General features: G+C 46.8%; 2 protein-coding genes across 3 annotated transcripts in view; one reads left to right on the top strand and one right to left on the bottom strand.

The window, feature by feature from the left end:
* The window catches only part of LOC104498011 (putative leucine-rich repeat-containing protein DDB_G0290503), a gene marked incomplete at its 5' end in the record, with an annotated part of 22,512 nt that extends 13,448 nt beyond the window's left edge, over positions 1 to 9,064 (top strand). Inside the window, 9 exons of the mRNA XM_010141333.1 lie at positions 107 to 285; positions 1,723 to 1,926; positions 2,340 to 2,535; positions 3,100 to 3,207; positions 4,786 to 4,916; positions 6,032 to 6,148; positions 7,073 to 7,274; positions 7,946 to 8,106; positions 8,873 to 9,064. Coding sequence (XP_010139635.1) covers positions 107 to 285; positions 1,723 to 1,926; positions 2,340 to 2,535; positions 3,100 to 3,207; positions 4,786 to 4,916; positions 6,032 to 6,148; positions 7,073 to 7,274; positions 7,946 to 8,106; positions 8,873 to 9,064 — 1,490 coding nt within the window. The remainder of the gene's footprint in view (positions 1 to 106; positions 286 to 1,722; positions 1,927 to 2,339; positions 2,536 to 3,099; positions 3,208 to 4,785; positions 4,917 to 6,031; positions 6,149 to 7,072; positions 7,275 to 7,945; positions 8,107 to 8,872) is intronic.
* A 3,218-nt stretch (positions 9,065 to 12,282) lies between these two features.
* Positions 12,283 to 24,968, bottom strand: part of BOC (BOC cell adhesion associated, oncogene regulated) — a 24,376-nt gene continuing 11,690 nt past the window's right edge. The window contains exons 7-19 of one of the 2 annotated variants that reach the window (XM_010141331.1): positions 24,883 to 24,968; positions 23,873 to 24,171; positions 20,956 to 21,118; positions 19,948 to 20,058; positions 18,567 to 18,773; positions 17,559 to 17,740; positions 16,323 to 16,428; positions 16,005 to 16,127; positions 15,181 to 15,402; positions 14,538 to 14,761; positions 13,864 to 13,943; positions 13,072 to 13,265; positions 12,283 to 12,499 (exon numbers count right to left, since the gene is read on the bottom strand). The exon at positions 24,883 to 24,968 is cut by the window's right edge and continues 15 nt beyond it. In XM_010141331.1, coding sequence (XP_010139633.1) covers positions 12,315 to 12,499; positions 13,072 to 13,265; positions 13,864 to 13,943; positions 14,538 to 14,761; positions 15,181 to 15,402; positions 16,005 to 16,127; positions 16,323 to 16,428; positions 17,559 to 17,740; positions 18,567 to 18,773; positions 19,948 to 20,058; positions 20,956 to 21,118; positions 23,873 to 24,171; positions 24,883 to 24,968 — 2,182 coding nt within the window. In that variant the 3' untranslated portion in view covers positions 12,283 to 12,314. The remainder of the gene's footprint in view (positions 12,500 to 13,071; positions 13,266 to 13,863; positions 13,944 to 14,537; positions 14,762 to 15,180; positions 15,403 to 16,004; positions 16,128 to 16,322; positions 16,429 to 17,558; positions 17,741 to 18,566; positions 18,774 to 19,947; positions 20,059 to 20,955; positions 21,119 to 23,872; positions 24,172 to 24,882) is intronic. The other variant, XM_010141332.1, reaches the window with a different exon arrangement.

The following is a 24,968-nucleotide window of genomic DNA, read 5'->3' as shown; positions in this document are numbered from 1 at the left end:
TTCAAAGAGGAGCAGGAGGCCAAGGCAAAGCTCCAGAAACAATTGGAAGGGTCTGCCTCATCTCAAGCACTTAGTCATGGGTTTTGTCGAGCTTCTTCCATTGAAGAGATTGACCCCATGGCACAAGCTGCAGGTGCACACCTGATGAAAAGAGGATCATCTCTGGTCACAGAACAGCAACAAGCTTTTGAGATTGAGAAGGCAGAGCCAATGGAAATGGAACTGGAAATTTTAAAGAGGAAGAAGATAAAAAGTCTATACTTGCAGGAGACCTTAATTAAAAAGGTAGGAAATCAAGTTATTTTTGTCAGATTGAACTATCCCACTGCATCAGAAATAAAACGAAACCCCCTTCTGTCTCAGGACTGCAGCTACTCTTGCCTTTCGGAAGTTCAGGAAAATGCTATCTGGTGCAAATTTACAGTATAAATTGGCATAAATCCCTAACTGTGACCTGTGTGCTGACTATGATCAGTTGGAAAACATATCTTAGATTTCTTATTGATTGTTCTGTGAAACTATGAGTTTATGGCCAAAAAAAGACAAGTATTACTTGAAAAGCAACAAAGAGGAAAAAAAGGAGTATTGCTACAACTTTGTAGATTCATTATATTCTCAACTCTTAAATACCTGTAGTCCCAACCCTTTGGTCTCAAAAATAATTTTGTAGAATTAAGAAAGGGACAAAATAAAGTAACCAAAATGCTTAGTCCTGGGAAAGCTTCTTTAAAAGGCACATCTAAATGTATAAAGCATCTTTGGCCTGGAAAAGAGGCAACTGAAAGGGTTATAGCAGAATTTGTAAAATTATGAATAGCATAAAAAAGGAGAGTGGGAAAAATCTCTTAGAAGAAGGAGAGATATTCAATGAAATGGTCATGTAGAAGGCTTGAAACATGCAAATGGAAACAGTTTTCCTATCCAGCAACAACTAAGCTTTGGAACTCAGTGTTAGGATGGCAGGGGAAGCCTGTAATTTGATAAAGACTGGAAGAAAATTCAATTCAAATCTGTTGAACACAAACACACCGCTTCAAGCTCAGGATGTCCCTAAGTCAGGGTTAGTAGGCTACAGAGAGGAGCTTCCCAGAACTGTACCGCCGTTCCCTTGTTTGCTCTTGTTTCTTGTTGTCTTTTCTCTAACTTCTGCTATTGGCCATTGACTCTTCGGTCTACCCCAACACTGCTTGTGTTCATGTGTGTGAAGGTTTTGAGAGAATATCCAAATGCTGCTGTGACCATCACTCATGCATGTGTGTGTGTAAATATAATATATATATATACACACACACATAGAGGTTGGCATTGGCAGCTGCTAGTACTGATTTAACTGTAAACATCTAAGGGAAGAGCTAGCAGATGTTCCAAAAGAAGTCTGTCAAGGCAGAAGATGTTTGGTTGCATCTGGTATTGTTACATGAAGTACTTCCAGCTACTGTAAAACATTCTCTGAAGACTAAAATACTTCTGGGGTAGAGTGGGGTGCAGTGAAACATTCCCGTGAAGCCCTGGTGATTCTTTTACTATTGTGCTGAGAACAAAGATACGTTGAGGTTAACTTCATCTTTCTAAGCGCTTCAGTAATCCATAGTAAATAGCATGAATGAGTTGTTAATTTGTGAGAGAGAATTTTTGCCTTCTGCTCCTTTCTCTGCTTTTACATGTTTGGTTCCACTCCTAATACTTTCCCTGTTCTTCATTTGACTCTCTCATATGCTCCAGATCAACGCCCTGGTGATCAACTTTGATGCTGAACTTCGCATTCTGCGGCACAAGAAACTGAAGCTGGACGTGCAGATGAAAAGTGCCGACCTGCGCTACATCACATGGTATGAAGAGCTGCTTATCCTGAAAAACCTTGAGGAACATGAGAACCTTCTCCAGGGGCGTGTTAACACCCTCATCAGTGAGCAGGAGGCCATGCAAGTAAGTAGGCCATGTGTCTCTGGATCGAACAGTAACAGTAAAGCACGCCTTGAAACAGAAGCAAGCCATACAGTAAACGGTGGCATCTTTTTGCTTCATTTTAGCACTGATCCAGCACCTCGTGCTGATTTTTGAAAAACAAAACACTCTTGATGATCAATCCAGGATGGTTGCTTGTAAATTCCAGTAGCTAATATTTCCATAGTCTTAACAACCTATTTTAAAAGGTACTTCGATGTGGAAAAAGTGACAAACCGTGTACTTAAATTTAAGAATATACTTCTAGGTTTTGTTTGATTGAAGCATGGGTTTAAAGAGAGAAAGGCAAGTTTTGCATTTCCAAATGCAAAATACATCCTATATACACACACGAGTTGTACCTTTTAACTGAAGCAGTTTTTTCGTTTGTTTAGTCAAAATTGAACAGCTACCTTGCACAGATGGAGGATAGGAAGTGTGAGATTGTGAAGCTTCAGGAATGTGAGAAAGCTCTTTATGCCAACTTCCAAGCATCCCTTGGAGAAAACAATGAGTTTGCCCATTTTCTGACTAAGGTTCTGAAGAAGAAAATCAAGTCCATGGCAAAAAAAGAAGTAGGAAGAGAAGCAGGTTGGAGATAACTGTGGTTTTGTGTTTTGTTTATTGTTTTTTTTTTTTTTAAATGGATTTGTTACACATACTTCCATGTGGTCAAGTAAATGTCTCTCAGTCTAGCTGGAGCCCTGGGTACATGCAACACTAAACTCAGTCCAAAAAACCACGCATCCGACCTGCCCATATCTGTTTATGTACCAGCCCTTGTTCTGTGGCAGCCATCCTGAATGACACCAATGGGGTCATTCACTCTCTAACATAATTACATGTGGTCTGATGACGGCTCCTCCAATTTACTATCTGTAGGCTGATACTGAGGACTGATAATTGGTATGAAGAAGAGGCAAAGCTTTAAATAGATACTTCCAATGTTGTACCAATGGGAGCTCTGGGTGATTAGTTCAGCACATTCATTCATTACGTTCTTTAGTCTGTCCGTTGACTAATGAGAGATCATCGACCTAATCTGCAGTCATCTGTTAGTCACAGGACTAAACTTATTATGAAAGGATTTAATTTATCTTGGTGACTCAGTCTGGGGATGTTCTGCAAGCCAGCAGTACTGTCCTTTTCTTCCAGATGAAGATGATGAGAATGAAGAGGAGAATGATGAAGAGTCCAGCGTGGGGACTGAAGAAAATTCTGGATCTGAAGATGAAGTCCTCGATGACTCTGTTTGCCCAAAGAGTACCTAAGCCATGATTTCCTTGGGTTGACTGCTTGTGTAGCTTTAGGGGCAATATTGTGTGTTTTAAAAAGAAAAAAAAAAAACCCAGAAGTTTTCATTATTTACTGCATATTAATTAATGCCATTAAGGGCCAGAATGTGTGTACCACTCCTGAGAGCCGCATTTCTCCCCAGGAAATCTCAGTGACGATAATGAAACTGCTGGCAGTATAGGGTACTCTAATTAAAAATTTTGGAAAGGTAAGTCTCACTTAAGCAGTAAGAATGAACTATTTTGTGTAAAGAACCATTCACCATTTCACAGCTGTTTTGTGGTGAGAAGAGGCTGCTCTCAGGAGTGGAGCTGGAGCGGGTCTGTCCCTGCTCTCTGGAAACCTGCCGCCTGGCCCGGCGGGATCGCGGATCGCTGTGCGGGGGTTGTGCGGGGACCCTGCCGTGCGGCTGAACCAAGCGCTCTGTTACCACCTCGTGGATTGATGCAGCAATTGCCTGTTGCCGGGCTGCTCTCCTAAGAGAATCTGGATTCCAAGTCAAGAGTTCTACTTTGCAAAATCCTCTTTAGTCCTTCATTCCACAAAGGCAGGCTACTTCCACCCTTTTTCTTTTGTATGAGTTTAACTAGTTTAAGGTGTTGGGTTTTTTTAGAAAATCTTTGAGTGCTCTGTTGATGACCATGTAATGACACTGCTTTGTTTTCAGTTAGAATTTACCAACAAATTACCTTACATTTTTTTTTAAATTGGATTTTAACACCTTTTCCACAAATTGAATTTTTTTATGAACTCCTCATTCATTTCCTTTTTCAACGGGAAGAAATGAAGTTTTTTACTTTTTCAGTTGGGAAGAAATGAAGATTTTTTTTACTTAAAGAAGTCCAAATTACTAATTTAATACGGAAATTACATGTTGCATTAGCCTCGGTATTTGTCTCTTTATGTGTCATTTGCTTTGCCTTTATTGGACCCTTTCTCTTTTTTTATTATGCCAACCAGTTTAGGCATAATTACGCACTGAAATCACTCTGTTAGATAGAAATTCAGAGATCTTTCTTACCATGAAACAAATGAACAGGTCCTGTGAACCACAGCTTTGTTTACAAATATAGATCATCACATCCAACTGTAAATCATTTAACAGGTCTTTTCCAACCTAAATGATTTTATTACTCTATGATCCCTACAGTGAGTCCATCACGTATAGTGAAGGGCACTATGGGTGAACAACTGCATGTTCGCGTGACTGAAGATCATACTATAATTACTGAGGCTGCATTACTTACTTACAAGAACTAACTTTTGAGCACTTGGATATTGGCTTTGATTTAGTCTTACTTTTGGAATCAGACTATCTTGACTGTGTGTTAAGAAGAAAGTTCTTTAAAAGATACTCACCACCTCATGGAGGAATGCAGCCCATGTGGCTTGTGTTTGAGAAAGCTCTAGGGACCCAAGAGCACGCTCTTATTATGGGGAATGCTGGGCAATGTGCGCAGTAGGAGAAGCTATTAGCTCAAGCCTCTAACTATAGTAGAGTCATAATGAAATAAAGCTATTCTTTGACTCCTCTTTTCTTCTCAGACTGCAACGAGGCACTCTTCCAAAACACCATCCAGCTCCGGCAAAAGCGGTTAGACATTGAGAAAGCTTTAACGGAGGAGAAGAAAATTGCTGCTAACCTCAGGAAGAAATACAGTGCCTTGGCCAAAAAGGTATTGCAGTGTTTTCTTCTCAGCAAGCATCGACTCATTACAGTGAAAATGTTGTGCTAGTGATTTTGCCTAAGACTTGAAAACAAAATCCTAACCCTGTGAGAGGCCTCAGTTTGGGCAGAGATATCTGGGGCAGCACAGAGGCAGGAGGCAGCTCAGCATGGGTCATCTGTCCTCCTGAAAAGCCTCAATCAAGGTGATCTGACCTTAGCTGCTATGAGGCTGGATCCAGGTTTTTGGTCCAGTTCCTTCCCAGCTGTCTAACCATCATGAAGCAGCAGAAACTGGGTTTTCTGGTTCAGATGAAACACCTGGTGTAGCCTGACCTATGCTCTGTGCATGTGTATGGTAAAACGCGGATAAAAATAAATGCATAAAAACGCTATTTTTCTGACCGTTTCTTTTGCTTTTCATTATTTTCCTTTGCTCTTCGTCATAGTAATTGCTGAATTGCACTCTCCTGGTGCAAGTTTTCGTTTTAGCTTTTCTGAGCTCCCACATTCATCAAGACATTTAATTTATATTAAATCAAAAATATCTTAATTTGAAGGGTTATCTGGGATAGAGAGACAATTCTGCCCAAATAATATTATGCAAGTGTTGCTTTTATTGTGTCTCAAAAATGTTCCATCAAATATGCTTAACTTACCACATTTTTTTGTTTAGTTTTTTAAAGGCTTTCCGAAGTGCCAGCTGCCACATATTCACCCTGGGGTCTGACATTTGAGTCAGAATTGCTTCTTTCTCATGCAGAATCAATAAGCATTTTGAGGCATAATACAATAAAAAAATATCTTGCAGTCTCTGTAGATCTAGAAGTATTTTAGACACTAAACAAAGCAGCTGTCTCTTGATACATGCAGGGCTTCTCTACTGAGGAGGCATTCAGCGTACATGTGTACGGAGGTATTCAGGGTAGAATCTTGCTTGAGTATGAGGATGAGCCTTGTGTTTGCCTATGAAACTCATCTATCACAGTATGTAAAAAAAAAAAAAAAATAGCATTTTTTCTATGCTTCTTTCCCTTTGGATCAGGAATTCTAACAGAGAACCTTGCAGCTTATGTATTTGAGTAGTACAGGTTTTTTGTTTGTCTACAATTTGTCTTTCTGCAGGCAAAAGCAGTGAAAACCAGTCTGGACAATGCAGACAGAGAACTGGAGACCTTTCAGTGGGACAAGCAGCAGAGGCTGAATGAGCTGTATGTGGTTGTGCCTTTGAAACTCCATCAGGTAATTCAAGGTGTCATGTACCTGCAGGTGCAGAATGGCCTATGTATGTCTAAACAATGGTGTTACTGTTCTTTGGGGCCCTTAGTTCCTGATTTGCCGTAGTCTCCTGGGAGTGAAGTGCCGTTAATTGAACTTTGTGCTGCTATTTCCTCTAGGTTTTTTTTTTCTTTTTTTCCCCCCTCTTCTATACTGACAGAAGAGAGGTAAGGACAGGCAGGTCGGCCCATTGCTGAAATACGCATTGTCTTCAAGAGCTTTAGGGGTTTGGCATGGGATTTTCCTCGAGGTTCTTATCTACTGATACTATCCTGGGAAAAAAACCCCCACCCCAATAAAACCAACCAAAAAAAGCCCTTGAACTATTGAAACTAATGGGAGATTTGCCCAATTCAGTAATTCTGGACTGGATGCAATGCATTCATCTACACAGCTGTTAGCACAGGGATGGTAAGCAGAAAATGAAGAGGAAAACTCAAGACACCACCATTATTTCCTCTGGGCCGAATCTTGTCCTCAGAGCCAGAGAAGATAGATCACTGCCTGTCCTGGCTTATAGATCTCTGAGGCAAGTTCAGCTCTCTCCATTTGTTCTACCTCCCTTCTTTAAAAAGTTGGTAATAAAGACAGAAGAGCCTAAGGCTTGACTCATACAGTCCTGCAGTTCTCACATCATTCAGAAGTACGGTTGACAGGGAGTCCCTTACTCCCTCTTTGTTCCAGGTGCCATAGAAGGGTAGAGAGCTTTTTATGTAGTCAGTCATCACAGCTCCAAGTAGTCTTTGAGCTTTGCTGAGTGGCAGTGCCCATGCTTACTGTTACCTCAGGAACTCAGGAGTTCTCCAACGTTCACACATTTGTTATGAAGGGAGATCACCAGCACCCTTAATAAGCAAAGTCAGCCTTGCTTATGGCTGTTTCTCGCAGGTGGAGTACTTGGTTAATGGGAAGATGCCTAGTGACTTCTCCCAGGCTTTGGTATTTACCAACCAGTCCTTAAAGTATCTGCAGAAGAGAATTGTGGACCTTCGTAATGAAAAGATAATGCAAAGAGAGATATATAAGAAGGCCCAGAAGCAACATAAGCAGCTTGTCCAGGACAAAAAGGAGATGGAGATAAAGATCCAACGTGAGTATCGGATACTCTGACCACCACAGTACACTACTGCTCATTCTGTCCCCCTCGCTGGGGGAGGTAACTCGCCAGATGTCTGTCTTTACACCCCCACAGATGTCACAGCTGGCTAGTGCAGAAAATAAACCAGAAAGAGCAGATCAAGTGGACTGTTTTGATGAAGTACTGGTAGTTCTCCAGCACTGCAGAGTCATTAGGTTGTGTGAAATAATTTGGGAACTTAGCGTACAGAGAGTTGACTGAGATGAGATGCTGGAAGTCAGGACACACAATTGCTATTTCTGGCTGTAAACCAGAACTGCTAGGAAGAAAGTACTTTTCCCCAAAGCTGCATAAGCTTTTTTGGCAATTTCCTCCTCTGTGTAACATAAGAATAGTGAAACGAGCCCTTTTCGAAACACTTTCCCAAGGACCAAACCCAAAGATGAGTCTAGCAGCACCAAACCCGTGGAGGCCCCATACAGCCTTTGGTGTGGGAGTGGCTTAGTGGCCACACAGATACAGTCATGAGCAATATTCAGCTCTGAGCTCTGTGTGGTTGTGTGTGAATTATTCATTGCAGAGCAAATACCAAAGAGCTCAAGCAAAAAACTGGGTGTAAGGCAAAAATTCTTACTAATCGATGAAAGACTGTGCTGCCATTTGTGCCATGCCCCTTCTGATAGGACTGGAAGAGAAGTGCAATCATCTGATGATGCAGAAGTTTGGCCGGCTGGTTGATTTTGAAGCAGTTCAAGCATGCTCTGTTAACATACGCGTGGAAGAGTTGAAAGTGCAAATAATGGAGAAAGAGTATGTGCACTCCCAGGAGCTCAAGAGGTGGGAGGTAAGGAGCAGGGAAAAGAGGAAGACATATGTGTTATGATAATCTGTTAAGGCTTCATTTCCCTGGGGCTGAACTGTTACACTAAAATAATTTGTGAACATGTTCATGTTTGTTTTTTTTCACTTGTCATTAATAGTCCATAATGTCTGACTCCCATTCCCTACCTCTGCTCCAGTTGCTGTTGCACATCCTATTTTCTCATAGAGGTAGTTGATGATCTTGCTTTACTTTCCTCAGGGGCATCCCTCTGCCTCAGTCCCTTTGTGACATTCTTCCGGAGTGCTTTCCTTAGGTTTTCAGCTGGCATTTGGCACCTACTTACTGCTTCCTCCCACTGCCTTTGGTGACAAACTATTTGTGTAGAAGGCAGCCCTGGCTCATGCCTGGGATGACGGGCTGTGCAGCCTGAGAAGTTCACATCTCTGTCCGGAGATGTGTCCCTGGAGGGGAGCAAAGGGTCTGCTACTATGGTGCAAGCAGGAAACAGTCTTATGCTCTCCTTACAGAGGGCACATACGGAAGCACTATGTTCATAATGGCTTTCTCTTTCCTACGTGTTTGCCTAACCTCTACCTCCTTAGGCATTTGCAATACTAAAAAACATCCAGACAGTGGCAGGTTGCACCAAGGGTACTGCTGGATCAGGTGGTGTGTGCAGCATCAGTCTGTTTTTTACCTGTGATGCTTATGTTGTGCCTAGCACTTCTTGCCCACTTCACACTTTTTGTTCTCTCTCACCCCAGCTTAACCTTTTATATCTTTCTAGGAAAGAATCTTAGACCTGCAGCAGCTGCTGAAGAAGCTGACAAAGGAAAACACCATCAAGTTGCAGCAGCTGAATCAGCTTTGCCTTGAAAAGCAGCAACTTGAAGCTAAGTTGGCTTCCCTGAAGAACGATCTGGTAAGCCTTTTAGCCACTGCACTACAAGCTGGTTTGGGACTGTTCAGAAATGGGTAAGGGATCATCTGGTCCTTGGCAGCTCTCTGGCCTCACATCCTGCTCGGCACTCAGCAGTTTGGGCTAACATCGCCTAGTGGCACAGCTGAATGGCTGCTCCAGGTCACACAGGAAGGGAGATGAATGAGCTGATCCTGGAGTAGACCATACCTTAGCTTCTCTGTAATGTCTTAGCTGCTTTCTAATATTGAAACAAACTCATCTTAGTTCTAATTAAAAAAACCCTCTTGCAGTAAGTGAAAATCATTCCTTTTTGTTACATTAAAACAGCCAAATGAATTAAAAGTGTTTTCTTTGCTCTGTATTAGGGAACAAGGCAGCCACCTCTGACAGTCTGAGTCTGTTAGTGGCCCCTCACTCTGGCTTCCAAGTAGTTCTGACTGAGGAGTGAAGTCATGAAGCTGTCCTGCCTCTTGGAAAGCTTCACCTTCCTGCTTGAAATCAATTTCCAGTATTCACTCTGCCAAGTATTATAGGAGCTATTTTTTCCCTCTCCTTACAGGGAGCAGAATTTCAGGGCACTCGAGCTACTGCCATCAAAGAGAAGGCCAGGCTGGAATCACAGCTCAAGCACATGGTTCATGTCACAGCCCTCCTGAGAGAAGAAATCAATCTCCTTAGCAGAAAAGATGGGTGCCTCTTTCTACAACCTCCATCACCACAGCACTCTGAGACACCAACCGAGTCATTCCCTGTTCTTACATCAGAAAGAGGATCCAGGTGTTTCTTCTAAGTTTCCCTTTAAAATGGGCACAGTTAGCTGTGGCAGTGTGACACGAATGGCTTTGTAACAGGTTATGTTCTTTCCCCCTATCAAAACATGACTGTAGGGTCAGGGAATAAAAAAGTGCAAACAGGAGCAGTCAATGCTTTTATCAGTCCACTGCAGACAGTTGCATGGGGCAGATGCTGTCTGTGTGCGTGTTCATATGTGTCTGTCTGTCCTTCAAACACATGGCTGCTGAAGGATAGGGATATGATTTTTACACTGGCAAATACAGCTTTTGGTACCTGTGTTCTCAAAAAATGGTAGAGGAGGTCTGCCTCAGGGGTCTGTTTTGTTACTTGCTGAACATCCTGGCGGCAATGGCACTCCTCTGCTGACTGAGCTAGTTAGAGACAAGGCAAGTGCTGCTTGTGAGGAGAAAGCAAAGGGACCTTTCTCCTCAGGGCCTACAGTGCTCAGGCGGGTATGGAGCCAGTCAAAGAATTTCGTCTGCTCTGTAGCAGTGGAGAACTGCTCTGCAGTGCAGGATGAGGTGGTTACCTGGCAGGAGGAGGGTAGAGCAAACGCAAAGTCAGCCTGTAATTCCCCTGGCTTGCACCTGCCTGATCAGAGTGAGAGTGAGCCAGGCTCCGTATGTTTTCAGGTTTTATTCTTTTTTGCCTCTGTCATTTGGTATGGGAGCAGTGCACGATCGTTTACCCTGTCTTACTAAGAAAACTTCCTTCATCCCCAAAGCAGAGGGCTTCTGTTGCACTCATCTCCCAGTGCAACGTTTCTGAAGGAGCATGGGGAGGCGTGGCCTTTGTTGCTAATTTTTAATTAAATAGATTGAACATGCTACCGCTGCTCTTCTTCCTCCTCCCCACTCATGGCCTTATGCCACTGGCCTTCACTCCTCTGTCTGGATCCGTCTCAGCCAGGATCTATCCCTGTCCCAGCCCTGCCCAAGCACTGCTCCAGCACAAGCCAATGAACAGTATGTGTGCTGCCAGCTTTCTGAGTGGGCCTCTATGAAGGTGCTGAGCATCCCGTTTCCCTAAGGGGAGAAGACCCCACCCTTATCCACAGGCCTGGATGCTGAAAGCTTTTGAAGCTGGAAAACCACAGATGCAGGGTAGGGGATAAGGAAACAAAATTGGCAGAGATTTGGGTGTCCTTTTGCCTCCCCACCCCCATCACCAAACTCAGGCAGCTGTCTATGGAGATAAATAAAACTCTCCTCTAGCCGTGCCCCTCACGAGATGTCTTATGTCACTGAACTGGCGCAAGCCCTCCCTCTCCTCCTGAACTCACCATGAAGAAGATTCACACCAATGGCTATTTGGGAAAGTAACTGCAGGAAAATGTCACCTTTCCCCAGGCGTCCTGCTTGGTGTATGTCTGCAAGTGAAAAAACAGGAGGTTGGTTCTGTGGGAGGATTTAGGTAGAGCCAGCCACAGAAAAGACTAAAGCCTTTATTTTAGATGTTAAAGCGCAGGTTTGTCTTTACAGATATGCGGCTGCAGGTGGCGTATATGTGAAGGATTGTTGAAGTTGATTAGGCAGAGTGCGTAACTCCTCCAGTCCATTCACAGGAGCGTGTTCCTGGGACAAACCGTCTTGTGGGGGAGACAAAAAGGACATTTTTGACAGCATTATCTTTCATGAAGCTCTCACTGCAAGAGCGTGCTGGATCTTGGTGGTGGCAGCTCTGTTTGGCCTCACGTCCTGCGCCATCTCTTGGGCTGCTCTTTCAATCTTGTGCTCTGATGAACAGCCTGGTGCCACAGATAGCTGCTGTCTTATATCTTGGGCCCTCCTGTGACCTTGCTGAGGCTGCCTTCTGTCTCCATAGCATTATAAAAGGCACATATACATCTATATACAAGCGCATAAATATATAAATAGGGGTGTTATACAAAAATAAATACCCATTCTCTTTTTCTCTTTAGAATAAGTCTTTTGCAAAAGGCAGCTTAGTCCCTAGCTGGTGGGAGAATTTGGGTAGAGCCAGCCACAGAAAAGACTAAAGCCTTTATTTTAGATGTTAAAGCGCAGGTTTGTCTTTACAGATATGCGGCTGCAGGTGGCGTATATGTGAAGGATTGTTGAAGTTGATTAGGCAGAGTGCGTAACTCCTCCAGTCCATTCACAGGAGCGTGTTCCTGGGACAAACCGTCTTGTGGGGGAGACAAAAAGGACATTTTTGACAGCATTATCTTTCATGAAGCTCTCACTGCAAGAGCGTGCTGGATCTTGGTGGTGGCAGCTCTGTTTGGCCTCACGTCCTGCGCCATCTCTTGGGCTGCTCTTTCAATCTTGTGCTCTGATGAACAGCCTGGTGCCACAGATAGCTGCTGTCTTATATCTTGGGCCCTCCTGTGACCTTGCTGAGGCTGCCTTCTGTCTCCATAGCATTATAAAAGGCACATATACATCTATATACAAGCGCATAAATATATAAATAGGGGTGTTATACAAAAATAAATACCCATTCTCTTTTTCTCTTTAGAATAAGTCTTTTGCAAAAGGCAGCTTAGTCCCTAGCTGGTGGGAGAATGAGTCTCTAAGGGCCTCAGGTGTGGCAGGCTGCTTTTCAGATGTCTTGGTAGGTCCTGACCCAAAGGTGTGATCACTGCATTCTGGGGATGGAGATCTCCTCTGGAAGGGCAGCAATCTAGTCTTTCTACCTCTTCAACTGGAACTAGGCCCAGGCAGCAAGGGCTTCCTGAAAGGGAAAGGAGTGAGAAACAATTACAATGCACACAGAAGTGAGAGATGCTGTGGTAGCTTTCTAGTCAACAGTCCACTTCATGAGGAGAGGTACTCTGATCTAAGAGGAAGATCAGCATTCTGGAAGTCCTGGCTACATGGGAGTTCGATCCTACACTTGCACAGAACAAGTTTGATCCACACTACAGGGGTGGATCAATGGATCAGCTCCTACGGAAAGGGATTCATATAATTTTTCAGGGACTTTGTTGTTTTACTGGTGGTCTCAAAAATGCAAAAGGAGGACTAAAGAACAGCATCTCTGCACTGGAGGTGGGTATGTGCCCTTCCGACAGCATACGGCTCTTGCTTCTGGAGAAATGTGTCCTCTAAAACTAACTGAGGCAATTTACAGTCCACAACTGCTAGTATGGCCTTTCCATGCTGTTGTTCTATGCAGTGTTAAAACTGTCTTGGCACCGCAGAAGCAACCATGAACAGACCCATCAGAAAGGCTCCACAGTGAAATTTCTCTTCAAGATCAGCCTAGAACAATGAAGCGAGCACAGAGTTTTCCAGACCACTGACCTTGGTGGAAAAGGGGATCCCGTCGAGCATCCAGGCTCAGGCCTCCCACTTTGCTGCCCATCAGTGGATGATGGAGGCCAACAAAGTGCTCTTGAAGGTGAGGACAGTCATCTTGTGGCTGAAGAAGCTGGTGAGTGGAGTCATCTGGGAGACTGTAGAGGAAAGAGCCGTCTTCTGATCTTGAGTTGGGCAATCTGGGGAGGCAGACAAAGAGGTTTAGCATTGTTAACAGATCTTTCCTCCTTGAAAGATATGACCTCAGCCAGCTGCATTAATGCAATGACATGGAGCATTCCTAAATGAAGGGAAGAACAGAAACTGGGATGTACTTGTGGGATGGGAACGTGGTGATGAGACCTGGTATCCACAATTCAGCATCTAGTGAGGGCCACAGGAGCTGGGAGGAGTCGTGCAGCCAGACACAAAGCACACGCAACTGGACTCTGGCCACATTCTGAGGCAGCTGTTCATCAGCATCCAGTTAGAGATGTTGGCTCCTCTCATCCTACTTCTCAGTCTACCACTCAGGAGCAGGGGGAGGAAAAGGGGGCAGGCGGAAATAGGTCTTGGCCATCTCTCCAATTAAATTATCCCTCCCTCAAACCATAAGCGGAACGAACGAGCTGTAATTAAGGGAATTTAGACCAAGGCGGCCTATTGCTGGAGCATGTATTTGTTTCCCAAATGGATTGGGACAGATAGGAGCATGGTGAGGGCAGGGTTTTGTGAGCGTGTAGTCTTGTGGGTCCCAGGGGACTGTTCCACCCTCCCCCTCCACAAGCCAGGACTAACCTGGAGGGCTGGTATTCTAGCTGTGCACTCCCATTTTGCAGCACTCTTGCCTGCAGCAAGGCGTTGGTCTCCTCGTGTGACTGGAAGGAGAGAGAATGATTCTCAGCAGAGCAATGCCGCACAGGAGCACTGAGGTGACGATCTGGGAGCCAGAGCCATGCGGCAGACTAGCGAAGGTCTTGTGACAGAAGGCAGAGAAAGCTGAAATTGTTTCTTTTGCTACAGAGGAGAGTGGAACTGAAAAACTCACTTCACACTTACTGCTGAATCCATGGGGGATGATAATGAGTTTATAGTCTCAGCTGTGGCGCTGCCTTTCCCTGTGTTACTGTTTACACAGGCTCCTCTTTACACAGACCCCTCAACACTGTCAGTCCCTGTGAGCTTTGCTCAGGAGAAACAGGAACTGCTCCCGTAAGGACAGCCTTTGCTCACTGCCTCCTTCATACTTGGAGCCACTGCCCCAAGAAACCACCTCTTCAGCAGTGTTCTGGAGAACTTCCTGTTCCTCCCATGTCTCAATCTACTGCAAAGGGGCTCTCTCTTTTAAGAAGCCAGTCGTGCCCCTTCTACATGCTGCAAAGGGTGCTGGCCACGTCTGGAGAAGCCCCTTCACTGCAATCATGGCCTCCAGCTCATCCCAAACCAACTTTTAACTGCAGGCATGGACATACCGGAGGCACTTCATCTGGACTGTAATCTCGGGGTTTGGTGCTTCCATACACTCCGGCAGAGGGGCAGATGCCATTCAGATGTGCCCCGCTGGTGTAGGGCTGCCCGTTAACGTAGGGATGTCCATTGGCACGAGGGGCAGAGATGCCCCTCAGAGGCACCATGGTGTACTGGCAGGATGATACCAGCAACCCAGCTCCTGGGAAGCCCATGTCAATGGTTTGCTCTGCAGAGGGAAGAAAGAAGAAATCTGAGACCAAAATCAGAGGTAAAGTTGAGCTTCTTGAAGCTCAGCAGAGATAGTATTAGGCTGTCCTATCAGGCAGCTGTTCTGGCACTCAAAGAACCCTCAGAGACAAATGGTGGAAAAGGGCCCTACAGGAAGGCAAAGGGAGTGCCCCCTTCCCCCTATTCTACTCCCAGGCTTTCTTCTTAACAAGGTAAGTGGGACAAGGGACAAACAGTGGCCTTTGTCTTTATGGGCTTCCACAGGACATTTGAGACTTGGCCTCTTCCCACCCTCTCCCTCCTTCCCAGAATGGGCAGACCTCACATTTTGGTGGTTGACCCAACTACACCCAGGGTCAGATCTATCCCATAGGACAAAACACATCTTGCCAATCGCCCTCAAGAAAGAATCCTTACTCTGCTTGGACCAGGCTCTCCAAAGGCAAAAGGGGATGAATGCCACGATGAGGAGTACGATAGAGCCCAGCACAACACCGACAATCAAGTATGGCAAGTCACTGGAACGGGCCACCATGGCTCCTGTCCCCAGGCCACTGTGCCCACCACTGAGTGGGGGATGCTGCTGGGGTGGCACTGTGGAGGGTGGAAGGCGACCTGGCAGACCAAGAGACTTCCGAGCTGCAAAGGGAAAAGAGATAGAAATTAGACACAGATGTGGCAGCTGAAACAGCAGCCCACTCCAGGGATGTCTATGCTGCTATGGAGTGGCTAGAATTCCACAGTGGCTTTAAAGAAATGCTCCTGGATGACAGAGGGTTTCCTAGGCTGATGCATCCTGCAGTACAGACAAGTCCTCTGTGCTTGGCTTACAGATCTGACAGGCTCTTGGACTGCTAAAGCAAAAGGGAAGAAGAAAATAGTCCTAGTTGGACTTACTGTTGTTTGTATCACAACAGAGCAGCTGCTTGGAAGACAATATGGGACCTGCTTATAACCAAAGACAGGAGTTCGGCTCAGCAAGGGAAAGTTAGCCCTTTTTGTTCTGGTCACACTAAGTGACACTTAGGGAAACAAAAGGTAACTACTACTCTGAGGGAAATGGTGATGGACTCTGCACAAGGGCTCTGTGAGTACTGCTAAGGATGTATACACATAATGACCAACAGCATCAACAAATCTATGTTTCTCTTCTTCCCAGTGCTGCCTTGCTGTGCTCTGACAACTGCAGGCAGGGGAGGCAGCGGGATGCCCTCCCAGAGGTGCCCCGTGAAGCTGATTACCTTTGGTTTCACAGATCATCACGTTGCTGAACTCGCTTTCGCCACCTTCATTGAAGCACTGCATCTTAATGTCATACGAGGTCTCTGGCTGCAGGTGGCTGATGGAGTGCCAGTACCGATCTCCTGAGGAGGGAACAAACACACGCTGCCTTTAGCTTCCTTGGGGAACACCTAGCTGGCCCAGCTCTGCAGCAGTGCTAGGTAAAGTGGGCTTGAACAGCAGCAGCAGCAGCTGCCTTTCATGCACAGGGCTCGTTCTGGCTGTGTACTCTTCCAGAAGGAACCAGCAGCTGGGATCAGTCCTTCAATATCCCCTACCTTCCACCACGTCCTTCTTGTAGTCGCTGTCATTGTCACTGTCAGTGGGCCGGTAGTAGATGTAAAAACCATGGATGGGAGTATTGTTGTTGCTGGCTGGGATATACTGCAGGGATAATGGGAGGGAGAGCAGAAATTAGCAGAGATGCCCGTGCTCCATATTGCACTAGGTGAGGGAGGAGCAGGGGGGATAAATGGGATGGAACAGGAGGAAGACCCGGCAGAGAGATCTTCCTTGTGTTGCCACTGGTTTGCACAGTAAGGGCTTCCTTCCAAGAGCTCTGTGCAACTTTATGCTCTCATACCTTGCTTCTCTCAGGTAACAGACAAGCCATGAGTCTAGTCCTGTCACCCCAAGCACCCAGTAGTCTGCTCCCTCTCAGGAGCCACGGCCAATGTTTCAGAGAAAAAACTCCTCAACAGCGGTGGCTCAGCTGGCGACAAGCACAGCTTCACCTTGTCCCCAGGAGGCTCATGGCTTCCAGAGAAACTGCTTATTGCCGTGAATTGGTGACCACAGGAGTCTTATGTTTCTGAAGACAGCTCTGTTGCTCCCCTACCCAGGGCAGTACTGTCCCAGCAACATGTCTTCTAGCTGTCTTTCACCCAGTAATTTGTCAGCTACGGTTGGTGTTTAAATGAACAGCAGTGCTTGTCCTGACCTGTAGCGATTTCTGGCTAGAAGGAGCTAGGAGAGAAAAGGGCAATGCATCCCTCTGAATAAACTCTAAGCTGCTGGAAGCAGCTGGGCTTGTGATCCAAAAGATCCTGCCAACTCCTAAAAATCCTCTTGTGTGGATTGCTGAAAATGATTATCAGCACTTAGGACTGCTACCCAGCAAGTGAGACTGAAGGACACATCTGCTGGAAACTACCAGGACAGACAGAGGTGTCAATGGATTCCAGGAATTTGGCCAGAAGAGCAAGCAGCCGCTTTGTGTGCTGTTGAATTGTGCTTGTTGAACAAAACGGTCAAGATCCTGAGGTTATCCACTGACATGCTTCCTGTGTTTCATGTTGGATGCAGATGAAAAGGGTTTCCTAAGCTCTCTGACTTCACCCTCTTCTACGTGGCTCAAGCCCAGTCCTCTGCTGGAGGGAGCTGTCAGATCCCAGGTCTGTTTGTGCTGGTGACAGGCTCCAGCGTGGTAACCTGGAAGATGTGCGAACTGCGCAAATAACACCCACACGCCTGCTTCCTGCACATTCAGAGATCTCTGCTCCTACAAACCTTACCATCCACTTCAGCATGATGGTGGTCTCATTGATGGCATCTGTGAAGGTGATGTATGGCCCGGCCACAGGGCGCTCATAGACTCGGTTGCTGTACCCAGACACCACATAGGGCCGAGATGCCGCACTGGGCTCACTCTCTCCCAGGATGTTCAGTGCCCGGACACGGAATTTATAGGATGTGCCTAGGGAAAAAGTGGGAAGTAAAAGAGTTGCAGAGATTGGCGTGTTCCAAGACTTCTACTGTTATGCCAGGCCTGACTGTGGAGAGAAGCTACATCTTCTCCAGAAGGCAGAGAGCCTACAGAGAGGTTTTGATTGAAGTACAAACACTGAATGGTCAGGTTTCAGCCATGTGCTAGATGAAGCGTGCTTTTATTTGCATTCCCCAATTCCTGTTTGGATCGTCTGGAGGTCAGGTAGCAAATCTGCAGGGTCTGTGGGTGGATTCTGAGATGCCTGAGAGGATGTCCTGATCCAAAAGCTTGCATGGGAAGGCAGCCTTCCTCTACTACATGGAAATTAAGTACATAAACATCAATTAAAAGCTCAAACCCTAAATAATTTTTACTCAAGCATCATTTTACTTGTCTGTAAGTTGGGGTAGATATGTCAGCATTTTAAGCTGTCCAGCTTATTTTATGCTGTCTCCTCTCATGTGAAGTGCAATGGGAATTGTGTGCCCATCTGTCTTGCCTGTGGCTAAGGAAAGTTCTATCCTGTCTAGTAAATGACAAAACCAAATGCCTTTAGTAACTATATCCTATAATACAGAAAAACATGTGCAAACCTCCCTGAGGGAGGTCAAATCTACACTAGTCTTTGCAGCTGGAGAAATTGGAGAAGTATCTACAGCTTTTCCCCATGCATCGAAGGCTGGAGCTGCGGAGGCTTTGTTTTGCTCACACATGTCAGGGCTAAACCTGACATGACGGATGGCTAACCATCCTACAGGGACTGCACAGCTTTCCTACAGACCCCCAGGAAGCAGGGAGGAGAACACCTGCCTACCTTTCTCCAGGCCTGGGATTTCCACAGAGAGGCGAGAGGGAGGAATGTCACTGGTGGCCAGGACCCAGTCTCCCAACTTCTTCAGTTTCTTATATTCCACACGGAAGGACTGGATGGGGAACCCGCCATTCCCACGGGGGATCCAGGTCACGTACACAGATGTCTCTGATGCCATGGAGATGGTTGGGCGGTCTGGTGCCTCTGGAGCTGCAATGGCACAAAGCGACATCAGGATATCAAACATTCCTCTCACCCTGTCTGTGGCTCAGAGGTATGTGGGTGAAGAACTACCTGCATTGCTCCCACCCACATGCTTTTTCTGTCCTGAATGCTGCCGCCTTTCTGTCTCTTCACTAGAGCTGGCACCCCCAAATACTCCCTCCTATCAGTTTGTGCCCTGCAAACATCTTTTACTCCTGCTTACATCTTGTTCCTTTTCCACTCCCGGCTCAAGCAGGATGAGACAAGGCTTGAGGTGTGTACACCCACCATGGGAGGGAGAGCAGTGAGAGGAGTGGATGCAGGGCTGGAGGTAGGGCAAAAGGCCTGGCTGATGTGGAAGCAGTGAGCAGGGGTGGACTGACAGACGAGTGTAAGAGACAAAACCAGGAGAGATTGAGAAGAATGAGCTGAGAAGGAAATAGGGAAAAGTTCTGAACTGCAGAAATGTAATTTGATAGGAAAACAAGCCAAAGTGAGAGGGACAGATATGAATGGAGCCGTGGAGATGAAAGAAAAAGCAACACGATGAATGAGGAGACTGAAGCAGGAGACTTCACAGAAAGGATAAGGGTTGGAGGACAGAATTTCACAGAAAGGATAATGGTGCTGGTGAACAATAGTAATGGCAGACCCAAGGTGGAAAACAATGAATTCGATGTTTCTCCAATGCAGCAAAATACCCAAACGGAGAACCCTGCAACCCTAGAATGGGCACTGACTGCCCCCTGTCAGGGCTTGGCTGAGAGAGGAGGATGCCAGGACCTACAGGGACTTGATTCCCCTTTCTCCCTCACGTGCCCTCAACATCCACTGGGGCACAGCGGCTTGTTGGTCCTGTGCAGTGCACACTCGCAGACGCCACGGCAGGACTTTCTGAACCCTTCATGCGAAACTCAGCAAGAGACAGACTTTCTGACAAGTCCTTGCAGTAATGGTGAGGCTGGCAGTGGTATCAGCCTGCTCTCCTAAGACAGACTGTCTGTGAAGTGCAGTAGTAGGGGTGTCTGAGAAGGACCTCTCCTCATCAGGAGCTAAAAGACCACCCATCCAGCTTTGCACAGTCTTGCTTTACCCAGTGGAGAGTTGAACTCCAGCATGGCCTGGCCACTGCCACCACAAGAGATCCCTCCCTCCTTGCCCAGTTCAGGGAGGGCCTTACGGGACAGACGGCTGTTGTCGGACTGGTTACTGCTCTGAGTGCTCGTGCCTGGGTCATCCCTCTGGATTTGCTGCTCTTTGCTGGCAACAATCTCTGGTTTTGGGCGCCGGCCTGTGCAGAAGTGAGAGGTGGCATCAGTGACATGGAGATGTGGCTCAGTTCATTTTTGTTGTGATGAGCAGAGAAAAGACATTCCCAGCCACAATGCCAAGGTAAGCACTCTCTGGCCTCAGACAGCCCTAGGTGTTCAAAGCACTCAACCTGCAGGCAGGAACTAAAACCAAAGGGGCAGGTTTGTTAAACTGTTAATACGCACCCCTCATATTTAATTTTCTAAAACTTCTAATTGCTTTTTCTTGAAACATTGCTAGATTTCTGCCTGAGAAGATAGTAATTGGCACAAGACAGAGGCCTGAGGGGAGATATGAGCAAGCCCACCACCATGGGGAAGGCTGCCACAAAGGGAATGCCATTCCCCACACCTGCTGGAGACGTGAAAAGCAGCCAGGGGACAGGGGGACTTAGTGCAGACATCTGGAATATCCTTTTAGTGGCAAAAGACAGCTCGGCACCAAGCAGTCTGTGTGGGAAGGCTTGGAGTTTCCCTTAGTGCAGGACAACAACAGATTAGACAAACACCTGTTAGGAACAGCCCCTACAGGCTGATCCTGTCTTCAGGCAGAGCATAGATTAAATGACCTCTTGACATCCCCTTCAGACCAATTTTCTATGGTTCTGCAGGTGTCCAACTGAGACACTGAGGGAGGAAAGGACTTACTCCAACCCAGTGAGAGGGGAAGACCTGATTTTCCCCATCCTCTTTCAGTCCCACCCTCCACTTTCCCTTCTGGCAAGAGTTGCTCTAAGCTGAGAGTAGATCAGTTTACAGAGGGAAACAGCCCCTTTGTCCTATGGTTGGTGCCTGTGATCTCGGGCTGGGGTGAGATGTCTTGGAGGGACCCTTCCCTGACTCAGAGCAAAACACCCAGGGAAAGGTTTGACCTTTACCAGTCCGGAAGGTCACCATGGCTGTCTGTCCCTCGCCGGCACAGTTGTGAGCAGCCATCTCCACCTCGTAGAGGCTTCCAGGGTCCAGCCTGGTGAGGGTCAAGCGGTGCTGTGAGGCTGGGACGTCCCTCACTGCCCAGCTGTCTGAGGCATTGGTGACCTGCTGAGAGACCGACACAGGCATTGCAAAGCTGAGGGCAGGCTGAGCCTCTTGCCTGCACCGAGCTCAGAAGCTTTCATGACAGGGTGTGTATCAACCAGAGCTATCTTCCCAGCCCGGAGGTCAGTTCCCTGCCTGCAAGGGAGGGAGATGTTTCCAGGCTGATTTTGCTAGGCTGAAGGATTCAGGTATAAGCAGGACAAGTCACCAAGCACCAGCATGTTTTCTTGACCCCAGAGGTTCACTCAGCCCTGTTCTGTCCACTGGTCCCCTTGATACCACTGCTCCTCACCACATGTAAAGCTCTGGAGCAGGCATGCCCACAAAAGGCAGCATCAGCTAGAGGCTTGAGCTCCTTTAGGAGTCGAATGTCTCTGGCAGACCAGCTGCTGAGCTGCTCATTTAGACACTGGCTATTTCCATGGGATGAGGTACCTGGACACTACTTTAGTCATCTGGACCTAAATAATCTGACTAACAGCTTTTTATCCAGTTTTATCCAGCCTCACTGCTGGCACTTTCTGGCTGAAATGAGGAACCATGATGTTTGAGTGCAGGTTTCCGCAGGGAAGAGACCATGTATGGCTGTGGCCCCCAAAAAGGGTTGGAAACACTGTTTAGTTTTTGGTGATGCCCACACAGGGGGAGAAGGAAGGTGGACGTTCCTCCTTCTCCCCAGCTGCAAGGATAATATTTTTGCAAGCAAACAGGCAGGACACTAAAGTGACCTGGTGCCAAAAGGAGCATTAGCAATGCAGGCAATGCAACAAAACGGAAATGCCAAGACTCTGCCATATCATTCATCTTCTCCAAGCGTTTGACACTGACTGATTAATGCTGCCTCGTTTTATTTTTATTCCCGAGCCAGCTGAGTTGTGAGGCCAGGGAGGGGAGCCCTGAAGACTGTTAATATCTAGGAAAGAAAAAGAGAAATTCTTAAGAAACGAAGATAAAGGCTGTGAGGCATCTGACTGCTTGCAGGCTGCTGAGAGTTTAGGGGCAGTGTAAGAGCAGGGAAAAAGAGACATCCACAGATATTTTCCAGAGGAGAAGCAGACCCTTGCCCAGTACAAATGTAAGCCTCCTGTCAGTAGGTTTTACTTCCCTTACAGACATCTTTCACACAAAGAGCCTTTTCTTTTGTTGCTGAATTAATTCCTTTCCTCTCCACACACATGCTTTTCCAGTCAGAGATGTCAAAACTAGATTATATCTTGATCCTAAGGATCTCTGACAGAAAGAGACTCTTTCTAAACAAGTTTAAGGGTTACTGGGATTAATTTCTTTCCACACAATCCTTAAGCATCCCAAGAAAGAGTCTCCAGCTGAGAATTTGAACTACGCTGAAAACATGTTACTGCAAACTGCAGTGACCCACAGTGACCTCCACTGCCCTACAGTCCGTTGCAGGTGAAGTGCTGAAAAACAAACAAAATATGGACAAATTCCAGCCTGCAAGTTAAGATCACACGCAGAATCGGTAGTTACACAATACACCACTGGGGGACAAATCTCTTCTCAGCAGACCACCAGAGCCAACAGTTTGGTAAGGTTTTTGGCATCTTTTTGCTTTTATTTAGACTTGCCCTATTGCGTTCTTGTGTTGGTATCTTCTGCCTTTGTTTTAAAGGGCTCTGTAAAGAGATGGTTAGCTGAAACCCTCAGCTTAAGTTTTGTTTAGAAAGAAATCAAGGATATGTAGGGATTATAACAGCCAACTATTACTCTGTATTTTCTCGAAATTGAAATATTCCAGGAAAATAGATATATATATTGACATATAATTGAAAACTGTCTTGCAGTGGCTGGGAATCCAAAACATGCCAGATCTGGAATGTACTCAAACCCCAAAGCAAAACCAGCCTCTCTACTGCAGCTCCCTGCCTAGCCAAAGGAAATACAAGCAGCAGACAGATAAATTCAAGCTCTTTTTTTCATACTTATCCCCAGAAAAATGGGAAGAGATGTTCTACACATCAAAAACACAATTTTTACCTCAACAGTGCTTCACTCTTTAGAGGAACTGCTGGGCTACAGCTTGGCCTGCACTCTGCCTGTGGTGCTGAGAAGCACCTCAGTGGGCAGGAGCCCTTGAGCTCAAGCAGGGCTTAGCTGCATGCCTTGTGCTCATGCTGTGCCACCAGCCAAGAGATGTTCAATCAGCACTGCCTTTCAGCTTCCAGAACAAAACCAGTGGCTGAGGACACTCCCAGAGGATTTAGCATTTATGATGTCTCTCTGCTGGCTCCTCACAGTCTCTGAGTGTGGGTGCTCTACTGGGGCTGAGCAGGGCAGGCATGTGCAGCGATGAGAGGCTGCTGCGCTGTGTCCTGCAGCCCAAGCCTTTCACAGCAGTGTCCACATGGCTTGTGCCAAGACTAAAGCTTTACAGAGCAAGTCATTGTGCAGTCTGCCCCCAGGACTTCTGACCTGTGTAAGCACACAGCTGGGACTTGGAAGAAGCAGCTCTTCAGGCCGGAAATACATGTGTATGCCCTCTGCATACTTAGGCAGACAGGCATCACTATGGGCTCTTCGTGGACAGCTCAGCAAAGCTCCTCTCCCAGCCTGTACTCATCACACCTCAATAGGCTGAGGCTGCAGCTGAGGAGGTCTCACCAACCAGCACCACCAGTGAGTGATGGGTGCCCCTGCCCTAATGCACCTGATCACGAGGTGTGAAAACATGTAGCGAGGCCACCAGCCTGCCTGTGGAGTGGCACAGAGGAAAGATAGGAGCAGGGCAAACAGCGATACCTTGCGATGCTTCACCACATAATAGAGGATGGGGGCTCTGCTGTCAGGCCGGGGTCTCCACACCAGATCATAGCTGTCTGTCTTGGATGTCCGGGGAGAACTGAGGATGATGGGGGCCTCGGCTGGAGATGCCAGCTCCCTGTTGGCTACACACTGTGGAGATGCTGCCAGCGGGGTCGTCCCAGGCTTTGGAAGTCCAGCTTTATCCAGGGGCAGCTTTAAGGCACTGTCCCTAGGAGGTGGTATTGGAGGTTGAGCCGAGCTCAGCTGGGAGTCTCGCCCAGGGTTGAGTGTAGCTCCTGAAAGACAAGGTGTCGATGTGGTGTAAATGCATGTCCAGGTCTGTGGTGAAGGCAGAGCTATGACCCCCTTGAACCCCTGAGAAGATCAGTGCTACACACCCACTGCAACACAGGAACTTTAGAGGTATCGGATCACAGGTGGTGCTGCCTGCTGTGCCACTCAAAAAGGTGTTGGCAACAATCTCTCCTTCTTCTGCTATAAACCTAACACACCACACTGGGGCTTTTGCCACGTGGGACTTCCTCCCTCTCTGAAGCCCCTCTTGGCCTGCATAAGTTCTGATAAGTTGCCCTGGATAAGTCAGCGTCCAAGGCATCAGGTGGTACCTCTCTTACCCCAGGTGACTCCACCCACATCAGTGCTCACACTCTTGCTCAGTGCAAGCTCAAAGGCAGAGCTGAGTAAGCAGCTGGGTAAGGCACTACACCCACATGTCCTATGCCTCTCGTGTAGAGGTAGCTCAAGGATGCCCATCTGGCACTGCATTTAGAATCAAAACCACTGCCATCTGTTCCAGCAGGGTGATACAGAGATCCCAGTGAACAGAGCACTCAAAGTGTAGGGTAAAAGGCCGGGGAGAAGAGCAAGGCAGCTTAAACACAAGTGGGAGGGTTACACACCAACTTTATTCTCCTGCTCCCCCTGTTCTTTCCCTGTGTGTTAGGTTCTGGGACCGAATGGTCACAAGCTTGGAAAGAGGGACTTACCTGGCCGGGCTGTCCTCAGCTGCACCATGGCTTGTGCACTGCCAACCTCGTTTTCTGCCATGCACTGGTATATGCCATCATCCTCG

The sequence above is a fragment of the Buceros rhinoceros genome, unplaced genomic scaffold, assembly GCF_000710305.1.
Source record: "Buceros rhinoceros silvestris isolate BGI_N320 unplaced genomic scaffold, ASM71030v1 scaffold868, whole genome shotgun sequence".
NCBI classification, from domain to species: domain Eukaryota; kingdom Metazoa; phylum Chordata; class Aves; order Bucerotiformes; family Bucerotidae; genus Buceros; species Buceros rhinoceros.
Note: the sequence above shows the minus strand (reverse complement) of the source record. Positions and strands in the feature narration are given on the sequence as shown.